The 16,856-nt window shown below is 35.1% G+C and overlaps 1 protein-coding gene across 2 annotated transcripts in view; it reads right to left on the reverse strand.

Moving 5' to 3' along the window:
- Nucleotides 1-991: 991 nt before the first annotated feature.
- Nucleotides 992-16,856, reverse strand: part of NOL4 (nucleolar protein 4) — a 288,315-nt gene continuing 272,450 nt past the window's right edge. For both annotated transcript variants that reach the window (XM_087439118.1, XM_014781317.2), the window contains exon 10: nt 992-1,651. In XM_087439118.1, the coding sequence (XP_087295244.1) occupies nt 1,458-1,651 (194 nt within the window). In that variant the 3' untranslated portion in view covers nt 992-1,457. The remainder of the gene's footprint in view (nt 1,652-16,856) is intronic.

Raw genomic sequence — 16,856 nt, forward strand, 5'->3', positions numbered from 1 at the left:
CCACAGTTACAAGAAAAAGTGCACATTACTTGGTCACAATCACAGTCATTACTTGAAAAACTATATGTAACAAGTAGATAAGAAATATCACTGATGCCTTAAAACTCATTATCAAAAACTGAATGACATGACTTTACATGAAATAAGGCAAATTCAGGAATGCACAAAGAATTTGAAATCCAACCAAAGCTAAACAACAGAAAAAAATTGTACAAGAAGCTTAAACTGATATACTTCTCCCTAAAAGTTTTAAAAATAGGCTTGCCTCAGTGCACAAAGAAAACACCATTCATGTGTACCCAACACTACAAAATAAGAAAGAAGGGTGAAGTGTAGGGGACAGGAAAGGACAGTTCATTGTAAGTTGCAGCTGCGTCCACTGCGAGTTCTTTACATTTTTGCCTAGAACTGTAAATTATACAAATCATATCAGGAGAGGTAATGGTCTTTCTGGAAACTACTTCTGAAAGAGAGAAAAGAAGACTACACACAAGAGTGCAAATTTTCAGATTGTCACTTGCAACCCTTTAACATTCAGTTATCTGCATCCAGTGGCTGCTAGAGGAAATGCCTCTCAGACAGCAGCGGCAATCCGGGGTGAGCAGCTGTAAGAAACCAAGGTATGATTTTTTTTTCAGTGATATGTCTTTATTAATATTAAACAATTCTGTGGTGAAAACCCCTGTGGTAAAGATGCAGTATTGAGTGGGATGCTTGAGATCAGCACGAGTACAAAATGCAGACTTCTCTTGGAAGAGGTTCCTGATGTGACGATTTAAAGAATGTAGGCAAGGATTCTTTTTTTTTTCCAGCATCATGTGTTATTTTTGTAGAAAGAATTTGGAAAGAGGAGAAGGCAAAGGGAGGTGGAAAAGGTACTTACAGTAGTTTCTCAAAACAGTTTTCCCTTAGGACCTATGAAAAAGTTACCAAAGTAAAAATGACAATTTTGAATGAAAAACAAGTTTTTTTATAAAAATTACATATTTTTTTAAAATACAAGATCCTTTTCATTGTTATATCCTGTAGCAACAAGAAATTTTGGCTTTTTATTTCTTTTTTTGCCAGATACTCAGCTTTCAGTCCAATGAGTCAGTAGCAAATTCCACTAATATTTATTTCAGTTGGATCTTGAACTATTTTTTATACCACAAGCTTCTTCTGCTTTTGATCCTTGAATTAGGAATATACAGCCTTTTTTGCCCCAGATATTTATGCTGACACACTAAAACGAAAAGCAGTAGGCTGATACATTAAAGTATCACAAGTACTTCAGAGGTCAGCGTTCCTTTGAAGCACCTTAACACATCACTCTATGGATCAAGGACGATGCGGCATAATGGAAGTATTTCTCTTAAGACTGTGCAGTAAGACCAGAAGCATCTCTGCTGGGAAATCAAAATGTCATTCGTGGAAACTGCAAATTTAGACCTCAGTGAATAGGATCGTCATTTGACTCAGTTCTGTTGTAAAATGAGATTTTCCAGTTCATCTGCAGAACGTAATAAAAATGCAGCTGATTCTCGATATCCTGCAACGAGCTGTCTCACGGCATTGATTTCAGTTGGACTCAGCTGAGGTCTGGAGCTTGAACTGCTGGAGGATCCTGAGCTGGTTGCCAACTGCCTCTTCATGCTGAGATCGGTGGGTCCTAGAAAAAATAATCACAAAATTAGACACGAACGATTTTTGTTCTAGTACCTTGAACATGAGCACTACATAAAGTACTGCTGACTTAATTCATGTATTCTTTCATGAGAAGCTACTGATATCTTTAATCAAATACATCTGTTCTCAGGAAGACTAACAAGCAACATGATGCAAAATGAGTGGCCAGGTACTCTCTTGGACTCTTTGTCCAGCCTCTGGCAATCACCCCGTATTGTGGAAAGACAGTGAAGACCTTCTCTTAACATATCTTTTTTGGAAAATTCAATTTTCAATCCACTTTCCACATGTTGTAGAAGATTCTCTGTAATAGTGTAAAGTGATGGGAATTATAAACATTTTTTACTTGCAACATTCATTCGTTCACAAATAACTTAGACCCCACCAATGCAGAAATCAAAAAATCCTAGGTTGTAACACTAATGAAACTCTAGATTACAAACTCCTCAATTGAGAACAAAGGAGACTGAGGACAGGGGAGTTCAACGCCATGTTTAGAGTTCAACAACTTTTAAGTGGCACAATAAGGACATGAGTTGAATATTTTTTTCATTTCAGGCAATGCTTTTTTCCACCAGGCTGATTAGTGTTTAAAAATGTGGACATATTAGACTGGTTTGTTTGAGAAATGTGCAATAAGGAAATGATTAGTACAAACAATACCACAAAGAAGCCAGACTTGGAATACTGCTTTAGGTGTTGTTAAAGCCGCTTCTATATTTATTTGCGCAAAACTTTCATGTGTCAATACTTTTTTTCTTGCATATATTTAAACCAAATCATATAGTCTGCTTTTTGACAACAGTTTGTAAATTTTTACTTAAAGATTTTTAAATAACTTTATAAAGTTTTTTAAATTCAGATATTTGTGTTAATATGCTTTGTATCAATTATTCTTGGATTATTAATAAGGCTTTATTATATACCTGTGTTCACTTTTATAGTTCTTACATATCATTAAGCAATTGGTATAATTATTAAATTTGCAGTAATAAATTTAAGATCCTTGAATAAAATATTACTAAGCACATAACTGAAGGCATGCTCAAAAACTGTAATGATTCTATAACTTGTAAGTATTTTAACAGATTTTTCCTAAACGTATTATAATTTTTCAGATAATATTCATTTCACTAACTAAAATAAAGGATGTTATTTTATCCTTGTAGTTCTCCTTGAGGCATGATGGAGACAGGTCAAGATTCAACCCGCTCTACCCCTAAGGGAGAAAAGGACTCTGTCAGCTAGGAGGCAGATGTCCCATGAGAGGGAAATAGCTTCACTTGGAATTTAATTAGGACAGAGATAAGAAAAGCACACAAGAACTCTGACATCTGAGAGAAATCTATTTCCACTTCTGCCACGGCTTTTCAAAACTTTGATTTCCTAGCAGGCATTAGCTTCCATTTGTTCTGTTGTTTACAAAATCACGATACAGACAAACACAGAGAGAGATGCCGAGATGTTACACATGCAAACAAGAATCACTGAACAAGTATTCAAGCAAATCATTAACAGCAACTAGTTTATTTGGGAAGTTCTGAGTGGGTTAAAAACGCATCATGACATAACAGGAGTTCTGGTCTCTGGATGAACCCACTTCAAATTTTGTCTTTCTCCTTTACATTCAAGAGTACCAGTACAAATCTTTACGAAAGAAAATGGAAAGGATTTTCCTTTCAGTTATGTAGATATTTAGTGTCTGGTTGGCTAACTATCATTATTTCATTAGAAGGTGTAACACTTGGTGATGGTTTTGCTGCCAAGCCAAGTTGCTGACTGGCATCCTCAACTGGAATTGAGGAAGGGTGGGGCTAGTGCTCCAATTCTTTGTGGGGTGAAGAAATTGTGATGTTATTCTAATACTGCAGTTTATGGACTAACTCTTCACCTCTGGCTCAAGGATATAAGCTTCCAAACTAAGTCACGGCTTTCACTTCTTTCAGATCATTATTAACATAGGTAAGCTCTGGATAGCTCAGTAATTTAGAAGCCATTCACCCCTCTGTTACTTGTTTTTCTGGAAGAAAGTTGACTTCATTATCTTGGTTTCCTTTGGATCCACAAGATCCAGGATTGAGTATATAAATCAAAACTACAAGGAATTCTTTTTGCTGAGTGTTTATTATTCAAATCTTCAAAGTTATCAGGTTGTGTAGGGAAGCAAAAAAATTAAAATATTCACAAATGAACAAATTATTTAACCAGTGACGACTCAAACAGCCCCTTCTTATTTGTCATTAGTATTCATTTCTGCCTCATTGAGTCAATGTCATACTTGACTAGTTTAGCTTAACCCAATGATGTAATTAGAATGCATATCAATTATAAAGTAAAAATATCAAATTTTATGAAGATGCTGAATTCAATGAAATTCAGGAAAGTATTCTTGGAGACCTGCTCAAATGACAGACAAGGCCACTGAAAAGTATGGTTTGGAAGAGCAGGACCAGTTAACAAGAAAACAAGCAAGGATAAAGCCAATAAATGCTTCAAGAGAAAATGATTTGAATATCAGATGTTAAGGCATATATTCAAGAAACTTGACTAGGACATTTTTATATAAGTATCTACATTTTAACCAAAATGATGCAGACTGACTTTATGTTTATTCTGCGAAGTCAAATAAAAGAGAAAAGATATTTCATGCTAACATACAATATTCTTAGAAAAATTAAGACCCATCGAAACAAACCCTTGATTTATTTTTTTAAGGTTTGGGGGAACATTTAAATTATAAGTGAATACTAATTAAGTGAAAATGTAGATCCATAATTCTTTTTCTTTTTTAAAGTATTAATTGAATACTTTCCCCCTATTTATGGTACATTTTTGGTCCCTGTTTTAATTAGATTCACTTTGTGGTCTTACGTTGGTGTCATTTATCCTCTGATATAGGGCAAAATTTGTTCTACGCAGAGTAAATTCTTTTTTTAAAGACTTTGGGGGCCAGCCCGGTGGCGCAAGTGGTTGGGTGCATGCGCTCCGCTGTGGCGGCCCGGGGTTTGCCGGTTCGGATCCCGGGCGCACACTGACGCACCGCTTGGCAAGCCATGCTGTGGCGGCATCCCATATAAAGTGGAGGAAGATGCGCATGGATGTTAGCCCAGGGCCAGTCTTCCTCAGCAAAACAAGCGGAGGATTGGCAGATGTTAGCACAGGGCCGATCTTCCTCACAAAAATAAATAAATAAATAAAGACTTTGATAACCATTTTTATTATATATACTGGGGGCAAGAGTGCAAGACCCATGAAGGCAGGCACCCTTGGGGTCTTATTCACCACATCGTTCTAGGTATCTGTGATGGTGCATGGCACAAAATAAGGCTCAAATATTTGTGTAATAAATAAACGAGAAGTGCCAGCTGCTTTCTGCAGCAGACACTTAAGAAATGGAGAATAAGTGATGTCATTAATAATACCCAATTATGGTTAAAAGAAAACTAATTAGACATAGAACACAATGGATTTAATACAACTTATTCAAGTAATGTTACCTCTAATATATGGGAATATTATTGCCATAAAAGTCATCATCCAAAATTGTGAAAAAAAAATCTAAGTAGAATTGCATATACTAGTACTTTCTACACGAATTGTTGCTAAAAAAGAGAAAAAGTTATTGTCCTTCTCCTAACTAGTCATGTTTGTTTTACTACTACATATTACAAGGAGTCTTGAGCTGGGCATAAAATCGGTTCTAGCTGCATGCAACCTTCTCCTACTTTCCCTTCTTCACCTAGAATCGCCAATCCCGAGTCATGCACTCTGAAATGTTTGGATAACTGGCATTTCATTAACAATTTTAAATAAGTGGGTGACATTTTCAGATTCATGCTTTAAAATAAGGGTTGGTAAACCTGTTATACACAGGGCCAGATCGTAAATATTTTAGTCGTTGCAGATCACGAGGCATCTAGGTACTTATATAAAAAGAAAGTAAATTTTCACAATTTTTTTATTGGGATATAGTCGACATATAACATTATACTAGTTTTAGGTATACAATGTAATGATTTGATGTTTATATATATTGTGAAATGATAATCATAGTAAGTCTAGTTAACATCTATCACCACACATAGTTAACAAATTTTTTTTCTTGTGATGAGAACTTCTAAGGTCTATTCTCTTAGCAACTTTCAGACATACAATGTGTATTACTAACTGTAGTCACCATGCTGTACATTACATCCCCATGAGTTATTTATTTTATAATTGGAAGTTTGTACCTTCTGACGACCTTCACCCATTTTGCCCAACTCCCACCCCTGGCAACTACTGCTCTGTTCTTTGTATCTATGAGATTAATTTTGTTGTTTTTTTAGATTTCAAATATAAGTGAAATCACATAGTTTGTCTTTCTCTGTCTGACTTATTTCACTTAGCATAATGTCCTCACGGTCTGTCCAAGTTTTTGCAAATGGTAAGATTTCCTTCTTTTTAATGGTTGAATAATATTCAATTCTGTATATATATGCCACATTTTCTTTATCCATTCATCCATCAATGGACATTTCAGTTCCATGTCTTGGCTATTGTAAATAATGCTGCAATGAACATGGGTGTGCAGATATCTTTTTGAGTTAGTGTTTTCGTTTTCTTTGGATAAATACCCAGAAATGGAATTGTTGGATCATATGGTAGGGGGGTATTCAAATGTGTCTGATTAAGGATAAAATGTAAACAGAGGCTGCTAACAATTTCCTATGGATTTTACTGTTTTTCCTTTTTTTTTTTTAAGAAAAAATATCTGCTCTTATGGCGACTTCTAAATGATTTGTTTGGTTTAGTGTTGCAGTGGGAAGAGGCTTTGGCCGACTCCGTGGCATAGTGGTTAAGTGCGCGTGCTCTGCTGCTGGCAGCCCGGGTTGGGATCCTGGGGGCTCACCGACGTGCCACTTGTCAGGCCATGCTGTGGCGGCGTCCCATAAAAAGTAGAGGAAGATGGGCACGGATGTTAGACCAGGGCCAGTCTTCCTCAGCAAAAAGAGGAGGATTGGCATGGATGTTAGCTCAGGGCTGATCTTCCTCACACACACACACAAAAGTAATGAGACCATGTTTAATAAACACCAAAGTTGGTGGTACAGATAAGCGCTGTGGGGGCTCAGAGGAATGGGGGCAGCAAGGGCTACAGTTGTGGGGGAATGAGCAGTGACACCATCTCCCAGCATCTCTCCCATTGCTAGGAGAGCAATCTCTCCCATTACTCACACTGTCCCCCTCAGAGGCTCTCAAAAGTCTGGTGGGGACAGCAGAGCAGGATGACTGGCCCCATTTTGCATTTGGGGAAACTGAGTTTTAAACAGGTTCACTGACTTACCCAAAGTCACACAGGGTTCCTGGTCCTTCCTCCTGCACCACTGTGGCCCAGCTCAGAGGAAATTTGAGTAATTGGGCAGGGGAAAATGAATGTACCCACAGGAAGAGCAAGGAAATATGTGGAAACAGACAAGGGTGTAGTGCATGGAGATACTGAGGAGTGCTGGGTAGAGCTAAGTGGGGATCAAGCTAGGGGGTAGTTTTTCTTTTTAAAGCCAGAATTTATTTCTATTTAAAAATGTTCGAGACTTTAAAAGACCCAAAGGCCTAAAGATGTCCAGATTTAATATAAAATCATAGGTGAGTGTCTGTTTGTTCCTCCATTGCCAGACCCTCAATTTGATCCTGGTTAATTACATGCCCCAATTATTATTCTAGTTGGGTAGTAGTTATTTCCTCTGATTCCAAGCATCTTTCATAAATGGCCATCAGTCCATGAATGACAAAAAAAGCAATACCAGACACAATGATGAAATGTTTGCAGATTCTACTTGAACATCCTTGCGTTATTCTTTGAAACCAGGTCCTCTGATTATCAGCTTGGGTAGTTGAGATATGACGAGTCTGATCTGGTATTGGAGTAATGCTAGCCTTGTAAAATGAGTTTGGAAGTATTCCCCCTTCTATTTTTTTGGAAGAGTTTGAGAAGAATTGGCATTAATTCTTCTTTAAATTTTGGGTAGAATTTACCAGTGAAGTTGTGTGGTCCTGGAGTTTTCTCTTTTGGAAGATTTTTGCTTACTGATTCAATCTCCTTACTAGTAGTTGGTCCTATTTCTTCATGATTTTGTTTTTATAGGTTTTATGTTTCTATGAATTTATCCATTTCTCCTAGGTTGTCCAAATTGTTGGCGTATAATTGTTCATAGTAGTCTTTTATAATCCTTTGTATTTCTGTGGTAACAATTGTAATGCCTCCTTTTTCATTTCTGAGTTTATTTGAGTTCTCTCCTTTTTTTTCTTGGTGAGTCTAGCTAAAGGTTTGTCACTTTGTGTTTTCAAAAAAACAGCTCTTAGTTTCATTGATCTTTTCTATTGTCTTTTTAGTCTCTATTTCACTTATTTCTGCTCTGATCTTTGTTATTTCCTTCCTTCTACTAACTTTGGGCTTTCTTTGTTCTTCTTTTTCTAGTTCTTTGAGGTGTAAAATTGTTTATTTGAAATCTTTCTTGTTTCTCAATGGAGGCATTTATTGCTGTGAACTGCTCTTAGAAGTGCTTTTGCTGCATCCCATAAATTTTGGTATGTTATACTTACATTTTCATTTGTCTCAAGCTATTTTTTTGATTTCTTCTTTGACCCAATGGTTATTCAGTAGCATGTTGTTTAATCTGTATATATTTGTGAATATTCCAGTTTTCTTGTAATTGATTTCTAGTTTCATACTATTGTGGTCAGAAAAGATGCTTGATATGATTTCAGTCTTCTTAAATTTATTAAGACTTGTTTTGTGGCCTAACATATGATCTGTCCTGGAGAATGTTCCAAGTACATTTGAGAAGAATGTGTATTCTGTTGCTTTTGGATGGAATGTTCTGTATATATCTGTTAAGTCCATCTGGTCTAACATTTAAGGCCCATGTTTCCTTATTGATTTTCTGTCTGGATGATCTATCCATTGATGTAAGTGGAGTATTACAGTCCCCTACGATTATTATATTGTTGTCTATTTCTCCCTTTATGTCTGTTAATATTTGATTTATATATTTAGATGCTCCTACATTGGGTACATAAATTTTGCAAATGTTATATTCTCTTGTTGAATTGACCCCTTTATCATTATGTAATGACTTTCTTTGTCTCTTACTACATTATTTGTCTTAAAGTCTATTTTGTCTGATATAAATATAGCTACCCTAGCTTTCTTTTGGTTTTTGTTTTCATGGACTACCTTTTTCCATCCCTTCACTTTGTGTGTGTCCTTAAATATGAAGTGAGTCTCTTGTAGGCAGCATATAGAGGGGTGTGTTTTTGTTAATCTGTTCAGTCACTCTATGTCATTTGATTAGAGAATTTAGTCCATTTACACTTAAAGTAATTATTTATAGGCATGTACTTATTGCCATTTTGTTAATGGTTTTCCAGATGATTGTAATTCCTCTGTTTCTCTCTGCTTCTCTTGCTCTCTTCATTTGTGATTTCATGATTTTCTGTAGTGGTATGCTTAGATACCAAAACCAAACAAGGACACCACAAGAAAAGAAAATGATAGGCCAATATCCCTGATTAAAATGGATTCAAAAATCCTCAACAAAATATTAGCAAACCAAATTCAGCAATACATTAAAAAGATCATACACCATGATCAAGTGGAATTTATTATAGGGATGCAAGGATGGTTCAACATCCACAAATCAATCAATGTGATAAACCACATTAACAAAATGAAGCATAAAACTATATGATTATCATGGGGCCAGCCTGGTGGTGTAGCAGTTAAGTTCACGCATTCTGCTTTGGTGGCCTGGGGTTTCCCGGTTCGGATCCTGGGTGTGGGCCTACTCACCGCTCATCAAGCCATGCTGAGGCAGCATCCCACATCTAAGAACTAGAAGGACCTACAACTAGGATATACAACTATGTACTGTGGCTTTGAGGAGAAAAAGAAAAAGAGGGAGATTGGCAACAGATGTTAGCTCAGGGCCAATCTTCCTCAAAAAAAAAAAAAAAAACTATATGATCATCTTCCTAGATGCAGAAATACCATTTGACAAAATTCAACAGCAATTTATGATAAAAACTTGCAACAAAGTGGGAATAGAGGGAAAATACCTCAACATAATAATGGCCATATATGACAAGCCCACAGCTAACATCATACCCAATGGTGAAAAGCTGAAAGCTCTTCCTCTAAGATCAGAAACAAGAGAAGGATGCCCACTCTCGACACTTTTATTCAACATAGTATTAGAAGTCCAAGCCAGAGCAATTAGGCAAGAAAAGGAAATAAAAGGCATCCAAATCATAAAGGAAGAAGTAAAGCTGTCTCTATTTGCAGAAGACATGATATTACATATAGAAAACCATAAAGACTCCACCAAAAAAACTGTTAGAGCTAATAAGCAAATTTAGTACAGTTGCAGGATACAAAATCAATATACAGAAATCTGTTGCATTTCTAATAATGAACGCTAATAATGAACTATCAGAGAAATTTAAAAAATAGTCCCATTACAATTATATCAACAAGAATAAAATACCTAGGAATAAATTTAACCAAAGAAGTGAAAGACCTGTACACTGAAAACTGTAAGACATTAATGAAAAAAATTGAAGACACCAATAAATGGAAAGATATTCCATGCTCATGGAATGGAATAATTACTATTGTTAAAATGTTCATACTACCCAAAGCAATCTACAGATACAGTGCAATCCCTATCAAAATTCCAATGTTATTTTTCACAGAAATAAAACAAACAATCCTAAAATTTGTACGGAACCACATAAGACCTCGAATAGCCAAAGCAATCTTGAGAAAGAAGCACAAAGCTGGAGGCATCACACTCTCTGATTTCAAACTATATTATGAAGCTATAGTAATCATATAGTAATAGCATCCTATTTTGGATGCTATTGGCATAAAAACAGACACATAGATCAAGGGAACAGAATAGAGAACGCAGAAATAAACTCATGTACATATGGTCCATTTATGACAAAGAAGTCAAGAATGTACAATGGGGAAAGGATAGTTTCTTCAACAAATGGTCTTGGAAAAACTGGACAGCCACATGAAAAGAATGAAACTGGATCACTTTCTTACACCATACACAAAAACCAAGTCAAAGATTAAGGACTTGAATGTAAGACCTGAAACCATAAAACTACTAGCAGAAAACGTAAGCGGTAAGTTCTATGACATTGGTCTTGGTGATGATTTTTTGGATTTGACACCAAGAGCAGAAATAAACAAGTGGGACTATATCAAGCTAAAAAGCTTCTATACAGCAAAAGCAACCATCAACAAAATGAAAAAGCAACCTACTGAATGGGAGAAAATATTTGCAAATAATGTATCTGATAAGGGGTTAACATAATATATAAAAAACTCATACAACTCAATAGGAAAAAAACAATCTTATCAAAAATGAGAAGAGGATCTGAATAGACATTTTTCTAAAGAAGATGTACAGATGGCCAACAGGTACAGGAAAAGGTACTCAATATCATTAATCATCAGGGAAATGTAAGTCAAAATCACAATGAGATATCATCTCACATCTGTTAGAATGGCTATTATAAATTTTTACAGAAGTTTTATGGACAAACTCAAAATACAATAACAATTGAAACATAATGTATATATACACATTAATATATATATTTGGAATACAGGTCCACTCATGAGAATGAAATTCTTTTTCTTAGGAGAGGGGATAACATTTTGCTTAATGGGGTTCAAATTTAATGTTCCCTGTCATCAAAATCAATTGCAATAGTTTATCTATTAATGTGGATATGTACAGAGATTTTATGTATGTCATCTTTGAAACTGCCTTTTTTATGCAGATAGGTATTTCCAACTACTGATATCAGTCAACAAGAATATGATTTTGATTGAGTATATTCATAACTTGGAAAGCATTTATAGAATCCTATTAGATTCTTCTCTTGAACCTTGCCTTTAAGCATGTCAACACATTGCAGATTAATTACTTCCAATTGAAAGTTAAGCTGGAAGCTCTTTAATTGAACAGTGAAAGAACTTTGAAATATGGGAATTTACTTTGCACTTGCATCAAAGTCCAAAAAACATTGCTGAGCCTGTAGTGTGTGTTCAGTAAGTATATTCACTGGAAATCTGTGTGGGAATGGAGATTTAACTTCTTGTTTTAAATGGAAAGTTTATAAAGCAGCTAGCCATTACTTGTGACTCAAACAATGTTGGGCGTCAGCAAAATGGCTTTACCACAATATAAGCGTCATATATAAGCACCGTTTTGCCTTATAATTTTAGACTGAATTCATCAGGAATCATTGGGAATTCTTTGGGAAAAGCTATTTCCATAGCCATTCAGTATTTGATGATAAAACTTGAGGGCAGTTGTTGTTTTTCAGAAAAATTTCAATCTTAGCTTTGACCTGAAAAAATCTGCAATAAAACTTTACCACTAAGCCATTCAACAGCTGTGTGGTCAGACAAGGTAGGATATTCTGATTCTATTTCAGACAGAATTTCACAGAACTGGCGATTAAATGGATGAGAACAAATGAAGTTTAAAGTCGACCCTGCTGTTTCAGTAACGCATGATAGATTCAAATGTTTTCCACAATGTACCTGCTGAGGAATAGTTGAAAGAATAACCATATGCCTTATGTTTTAACAAATTTGTAAACTTGTCCAAATAAACCTCTTTCTGCTTGACACGTCTTAGCAGATTCCACTTCAGGTTTTACTGAATTAGCTTTTCTTAATTTTGAAAATATTGATTCCATTCATACACTTCATAGGTGCTAATTCTTCTGTCACTTCAAACTCATCATTGATTCCTCAAATAAATAACAACAGAGCAGTATCAATAATATCTCATACTATTAAAAGATGAGGAAAACCACTTGAAATCAGTTGCCTTTTTCATTGACTCTTACCAATATCTCAATCTCTTCAATCCTTTAAGCACTGTTTTTGCCATAATGTTAATAGTCAAACAAGTTTATTTTCTCTGGACACATTTCTTCAGCTGCTGCAATCAGATACAATTAAATAAACTCACCATCAGTAAGTAAAGTGACTTTCCCTTCTTGACTAATACATGAGCCACCCGGAAATTTACTTCAGTTGCAGGCTCATTTACATTTTATATTTTCATCAGATGTTTAATAAAGGTATTTTATTAATATTTTCATACTTTTCTGCCAAAGGGTGAAAAAAATTAACTATTATTCTTCAGCATCTTGGCTAAATTAGCTAACGTATGCAAAGCATCCAGCACAGGGCCTGGGTTACACATTACTAGATTCAACATGCGAATGAGTACATTTATATTCACAAGGGGTTGCAATATAATTTGCCTTTTTAATACTGTTCTTTTTTTTTTTTAAAATTATTGAACAATGGCTTTATGCAGCAATTAAAAATTTTTAAAAAGAGGAGGCAAAATTAAAATTTTATATTACGGATAAAAGTCAGCTTTCTAAACTGTACGTAATAATTGTAGGGAAATCCTCTTTTCCCTAGATGTAGATAGAAAAATAAAAGAAATGGATATATTATCTCCATTGTCCACGGACTTGCTTCTCTTATGTTCTTTAGCTTGGAGAAGGGTAGTACCATCCACCCAGTTGCTGAAGCCAGAAACTTGAGAGTTATCTTCAACTGCTCCCCATCTCTCACTGCTGCAGCAAATAGGCAACTTCTTCCATGGCTGTTTGTTCTCTTCCCCACGTAGCTCAACAGATTCTTTGTGCCTCTTGCCTAGACAACCACAGTATCATCACAGATCTCCAGAATTTTAGAATCTCCCTCCTCGAAACCATCTTCCACATTGCCGTCATAGTTGTCAACCCTGGACCCAAATAATAATAGGTAGTTTTTCTGCTGTTTGCTTCTAAGACCTACAGGAGAAAGTTTAACTATGTAACAGACTCTGAAAATGCCATGCCTTTACTTAGGTTTAGTATGACTGTTTTTTCTTCTCTGCCTGGCAAATTCCATCTCTTCTTTTAATCAGCTCAAATGTCACTTCCTCTCTGGCTCTGCCAGCATTTCTTTACCCTTCTCTGTGCTTCCAAATAAATGCATTCTGCATACACCCCTTTTATGATACTTATTATATTCTACTACCCAGCTTAACAATGCTTATTTAAGACTTATCTATATCTCGCCTTTTTTTTTTTTTAAACCATTCCAGCTTTTGCTTAAAGGAAGCAGAGTACTATATGGGAAGCCAGAAATCCCTTTTTTAATACTGTTCTTGATGATAGGATTATAGTAGCATCACAAAATGTATTGGGGTGCTTTCCATTTCTTTTTCTTTTCCCCTTTTTTAGAAATGTTTTTCTAAAATGAAGATTATCTAGTTCTTTTTTTTTTTTTTTTTTTTGTGAGGAAGATCAGCCCTGAGCTAACATCCGTGCTAATCCTCCTCTTTTTGCTGAGGAAGACCGGCCCTGAGCTAACATCCATTGTCAATCCTCCTCCTTTTTTTTTTCCCCCAGAGCCCCCCCCAGTAGATAGTTGTATGTCATAGTTGCACATCCTTCTAGTTGCTGTATGTGGGACACGGCCTCAGCATGGCCAGAGAAGTGGTGCGTCGGTGTGCACCCGGGATCCAAACCCAGGCCGCCAGCAGCGGAGCGAGCACACTTAACCGCTAAGCCACAGAGCTGGCCCTATCTAGTTCTTGAAGTATTGGTAAAACTCATTTGTAAAACCATCTGAGTCTGATTTTTTTCATGGATTTTTGTAATACTGATTCAATTTATTTAATCATTATAGGTTCATTTGGGATATTATTCCTTTTTTGAGTCAATATTGGTCAATTATTTTTGTAAAACACAATATACTTAAATTTAGAGATATAAGACTAGCATAAAGAATATTTTAATTTTTTCTTTTATTTCTTTTTTGTTGTTCTTATTTTATCCTTCCTTTCTCTGCCAAATATCTTGCCAGATATTTTTTAAGCTCTTTCAAAGATTCTGCTTTTGATTTTGTTGGTCTTTTCTATTGCTTCTTTGTTTTCTATCATTTTTCTACATTTATTTTCTTCTATAGTCTATATTTTCTCTGTTCTGTTTCTAACTTATTAATAATAAATTAATAAATGTGTAGCTTATTAATTTTCTATTTTTTTCTGTGTGTGCTAAAATACCACTTTAGTTCCATCTAGCAAATTCAATATCTACTGTTTTCATGTTCATTAATTATAAATATTTCTGAACACAATGCTTCTTTGTCACCATTTGCTTAAGTGGTCAATATGTCTGAAAGAATGTATATCAGTTAGTTGGAGGCAAGTTCCAGATATAGTCATTAAATTAAATTTTAACTATTTTTTTCAAACCAAAATGATTTCCTTTTCTAGCCACCACTTTCTGAGAGAAGTGTATTAAAAGTCTATGGCTATGATTGTGGATGTGTGAATTTCTTCTTGTAATTTTGTTAATTTTTTAATTAATTTTGAGGTTATGTTATTGGGGCATATAGTTCCTAGACAATTGCCACTTTCTGGTGAAATGTTCCCTTCATTATTAGGTAACAAATCTTTTATGCTCCAAAGCTCTTGTCTTAAAGCCAAGTTTTGACATATTAGTGTGTTACACACACACTCACATATGTATTAAAATTTCCTTTAAATACTTCTAAAAGATTGTTTTGTATAGGTCTTTCTTATCAAAATGGAGCTATATTTTATTTATGCATCTACCTAAGAATCTGTCCTTTAACAAATAATGGATTACAACAGAACTAGATGAGGTGTTAAGAGAGAAGGTCAGATGCTATAGTTCAGTGGGAACTGTTTGTCTCCTCTGGAGTCTGTATCAAACTGAAGCCATTTTCAACCAATTAGGTCTAAATGTAAGTCTACTATGATTGTGCTTTCAAGTACTTAACTCCTCTTGACCTTGTCAAATTTACTCTTCTCTACTTAATAAACACTAATTAATCAACATTAGATTCCCAGGGAACAGGGTGTTTATCTATAAAGCACGTATCAAGTTTCTGAGATACAAATTCTGTAGATATCTAAGAAACCACAAAAAGCAAGATATATATCACTGTCAAGGCCAAGTAGCTATTTAAAGCATTATGCAAGGGAGAAAAGAAGAGTATATGGATCACCCCTCTTCTCTTCCCAAATTATGTCTTTTGTCTAGCAAAACTAAGGATCAAACACTGACAGCAATTACAGGTGGAACTGGATCTCCATCATAATATATCTCCCATGCTGATTTGAAGGCAGTTTTGATTGTTTATTTTCAACTGTAATTGTCAATATGCCATACATTAAAAAAAATTATATATGATTGTTCTGAGACAAATTTAACTGAGTCTTTGTATACTTCAAAATGCAATTCTCTTGGACCTGCCTTTAAAAATTCATATATTAAATTTCCCCTTCACCAGGTCTTCCTATATTTCACCTTTTTTTCCATTGTCTTAATCCACTTGTTTTATTTCATTTTTCCCACCCAAATGCACCCTGTTTTCTTTTTTTTTTTTTTTAAAAAGACCAAAGAGAAAAATTGCAGTTGGATATCTCAGCATTTTTGTTCTCATCTCAATGAGTTTTTCTACACAATTAATTCGAAAAGACTCAGTTATTTTTCTTTTTGGCTTTTCTAATCTTTCCTCCACTTATCTTTGCTAATTCCTGGTACGCAGCTCTAAACTGCCTGAGTTTATTCAGTGTTTGGCCTTTCCACTTGAACTTCAAATTCAATATTTTGTAGAGACCTGACTAATCACTCTGATAAAGTGTAGGATGACCTAAAAGTATGAGTCACTGTCCTAGCAGAGACTGAGAAATTTGCGAAGGGAAAGACTCTTAGCATGCTTCTGTTTTGTGCCTATTTTTGGCTTGTGGAAAAAGACACAAATATTGTAGCAGAGAAAGAGAAGAGTTACTTTCTAACTTCAGTGGAATCAAACATACTACATGAAGACATAATGAATATTGTATTATTTAGGGGTTTATATATTTATGTATATATATTTTAAGTAACAGGAAGCAATCCCTAAAAACCAAAATAAATAAATCAATAAATGGATGCTTTGGGTTTAAATTTTTTTATTTTTGTATTTTTCAGGGAGCTCATGAGGTCAAAAATATCAAAATTGCTTAGACCCTTGGATTCTGCTTCTTCTCGCCAATGTCCAAGTCTTAACTTTTCAGGAATTTCCAAGGATTAGTAGG

Source organism: Ceratotherium simum, chromosome 14 (genome assembly GCF_057802395.1).
Source record: "Ceratotherium simum simum isolate JZ-2026a chromosome 14, ASM5780239v1, whole genome shotgun sequence".
In the NCBI taxonomy this organism is placed as follows: domain Eukaryota; kingdom Metazoa; phylum Chordata; class Mammalia; order Perissodactyla; family Rhinocerotidae; genus Ceratotherium; species Ceratotherium simum.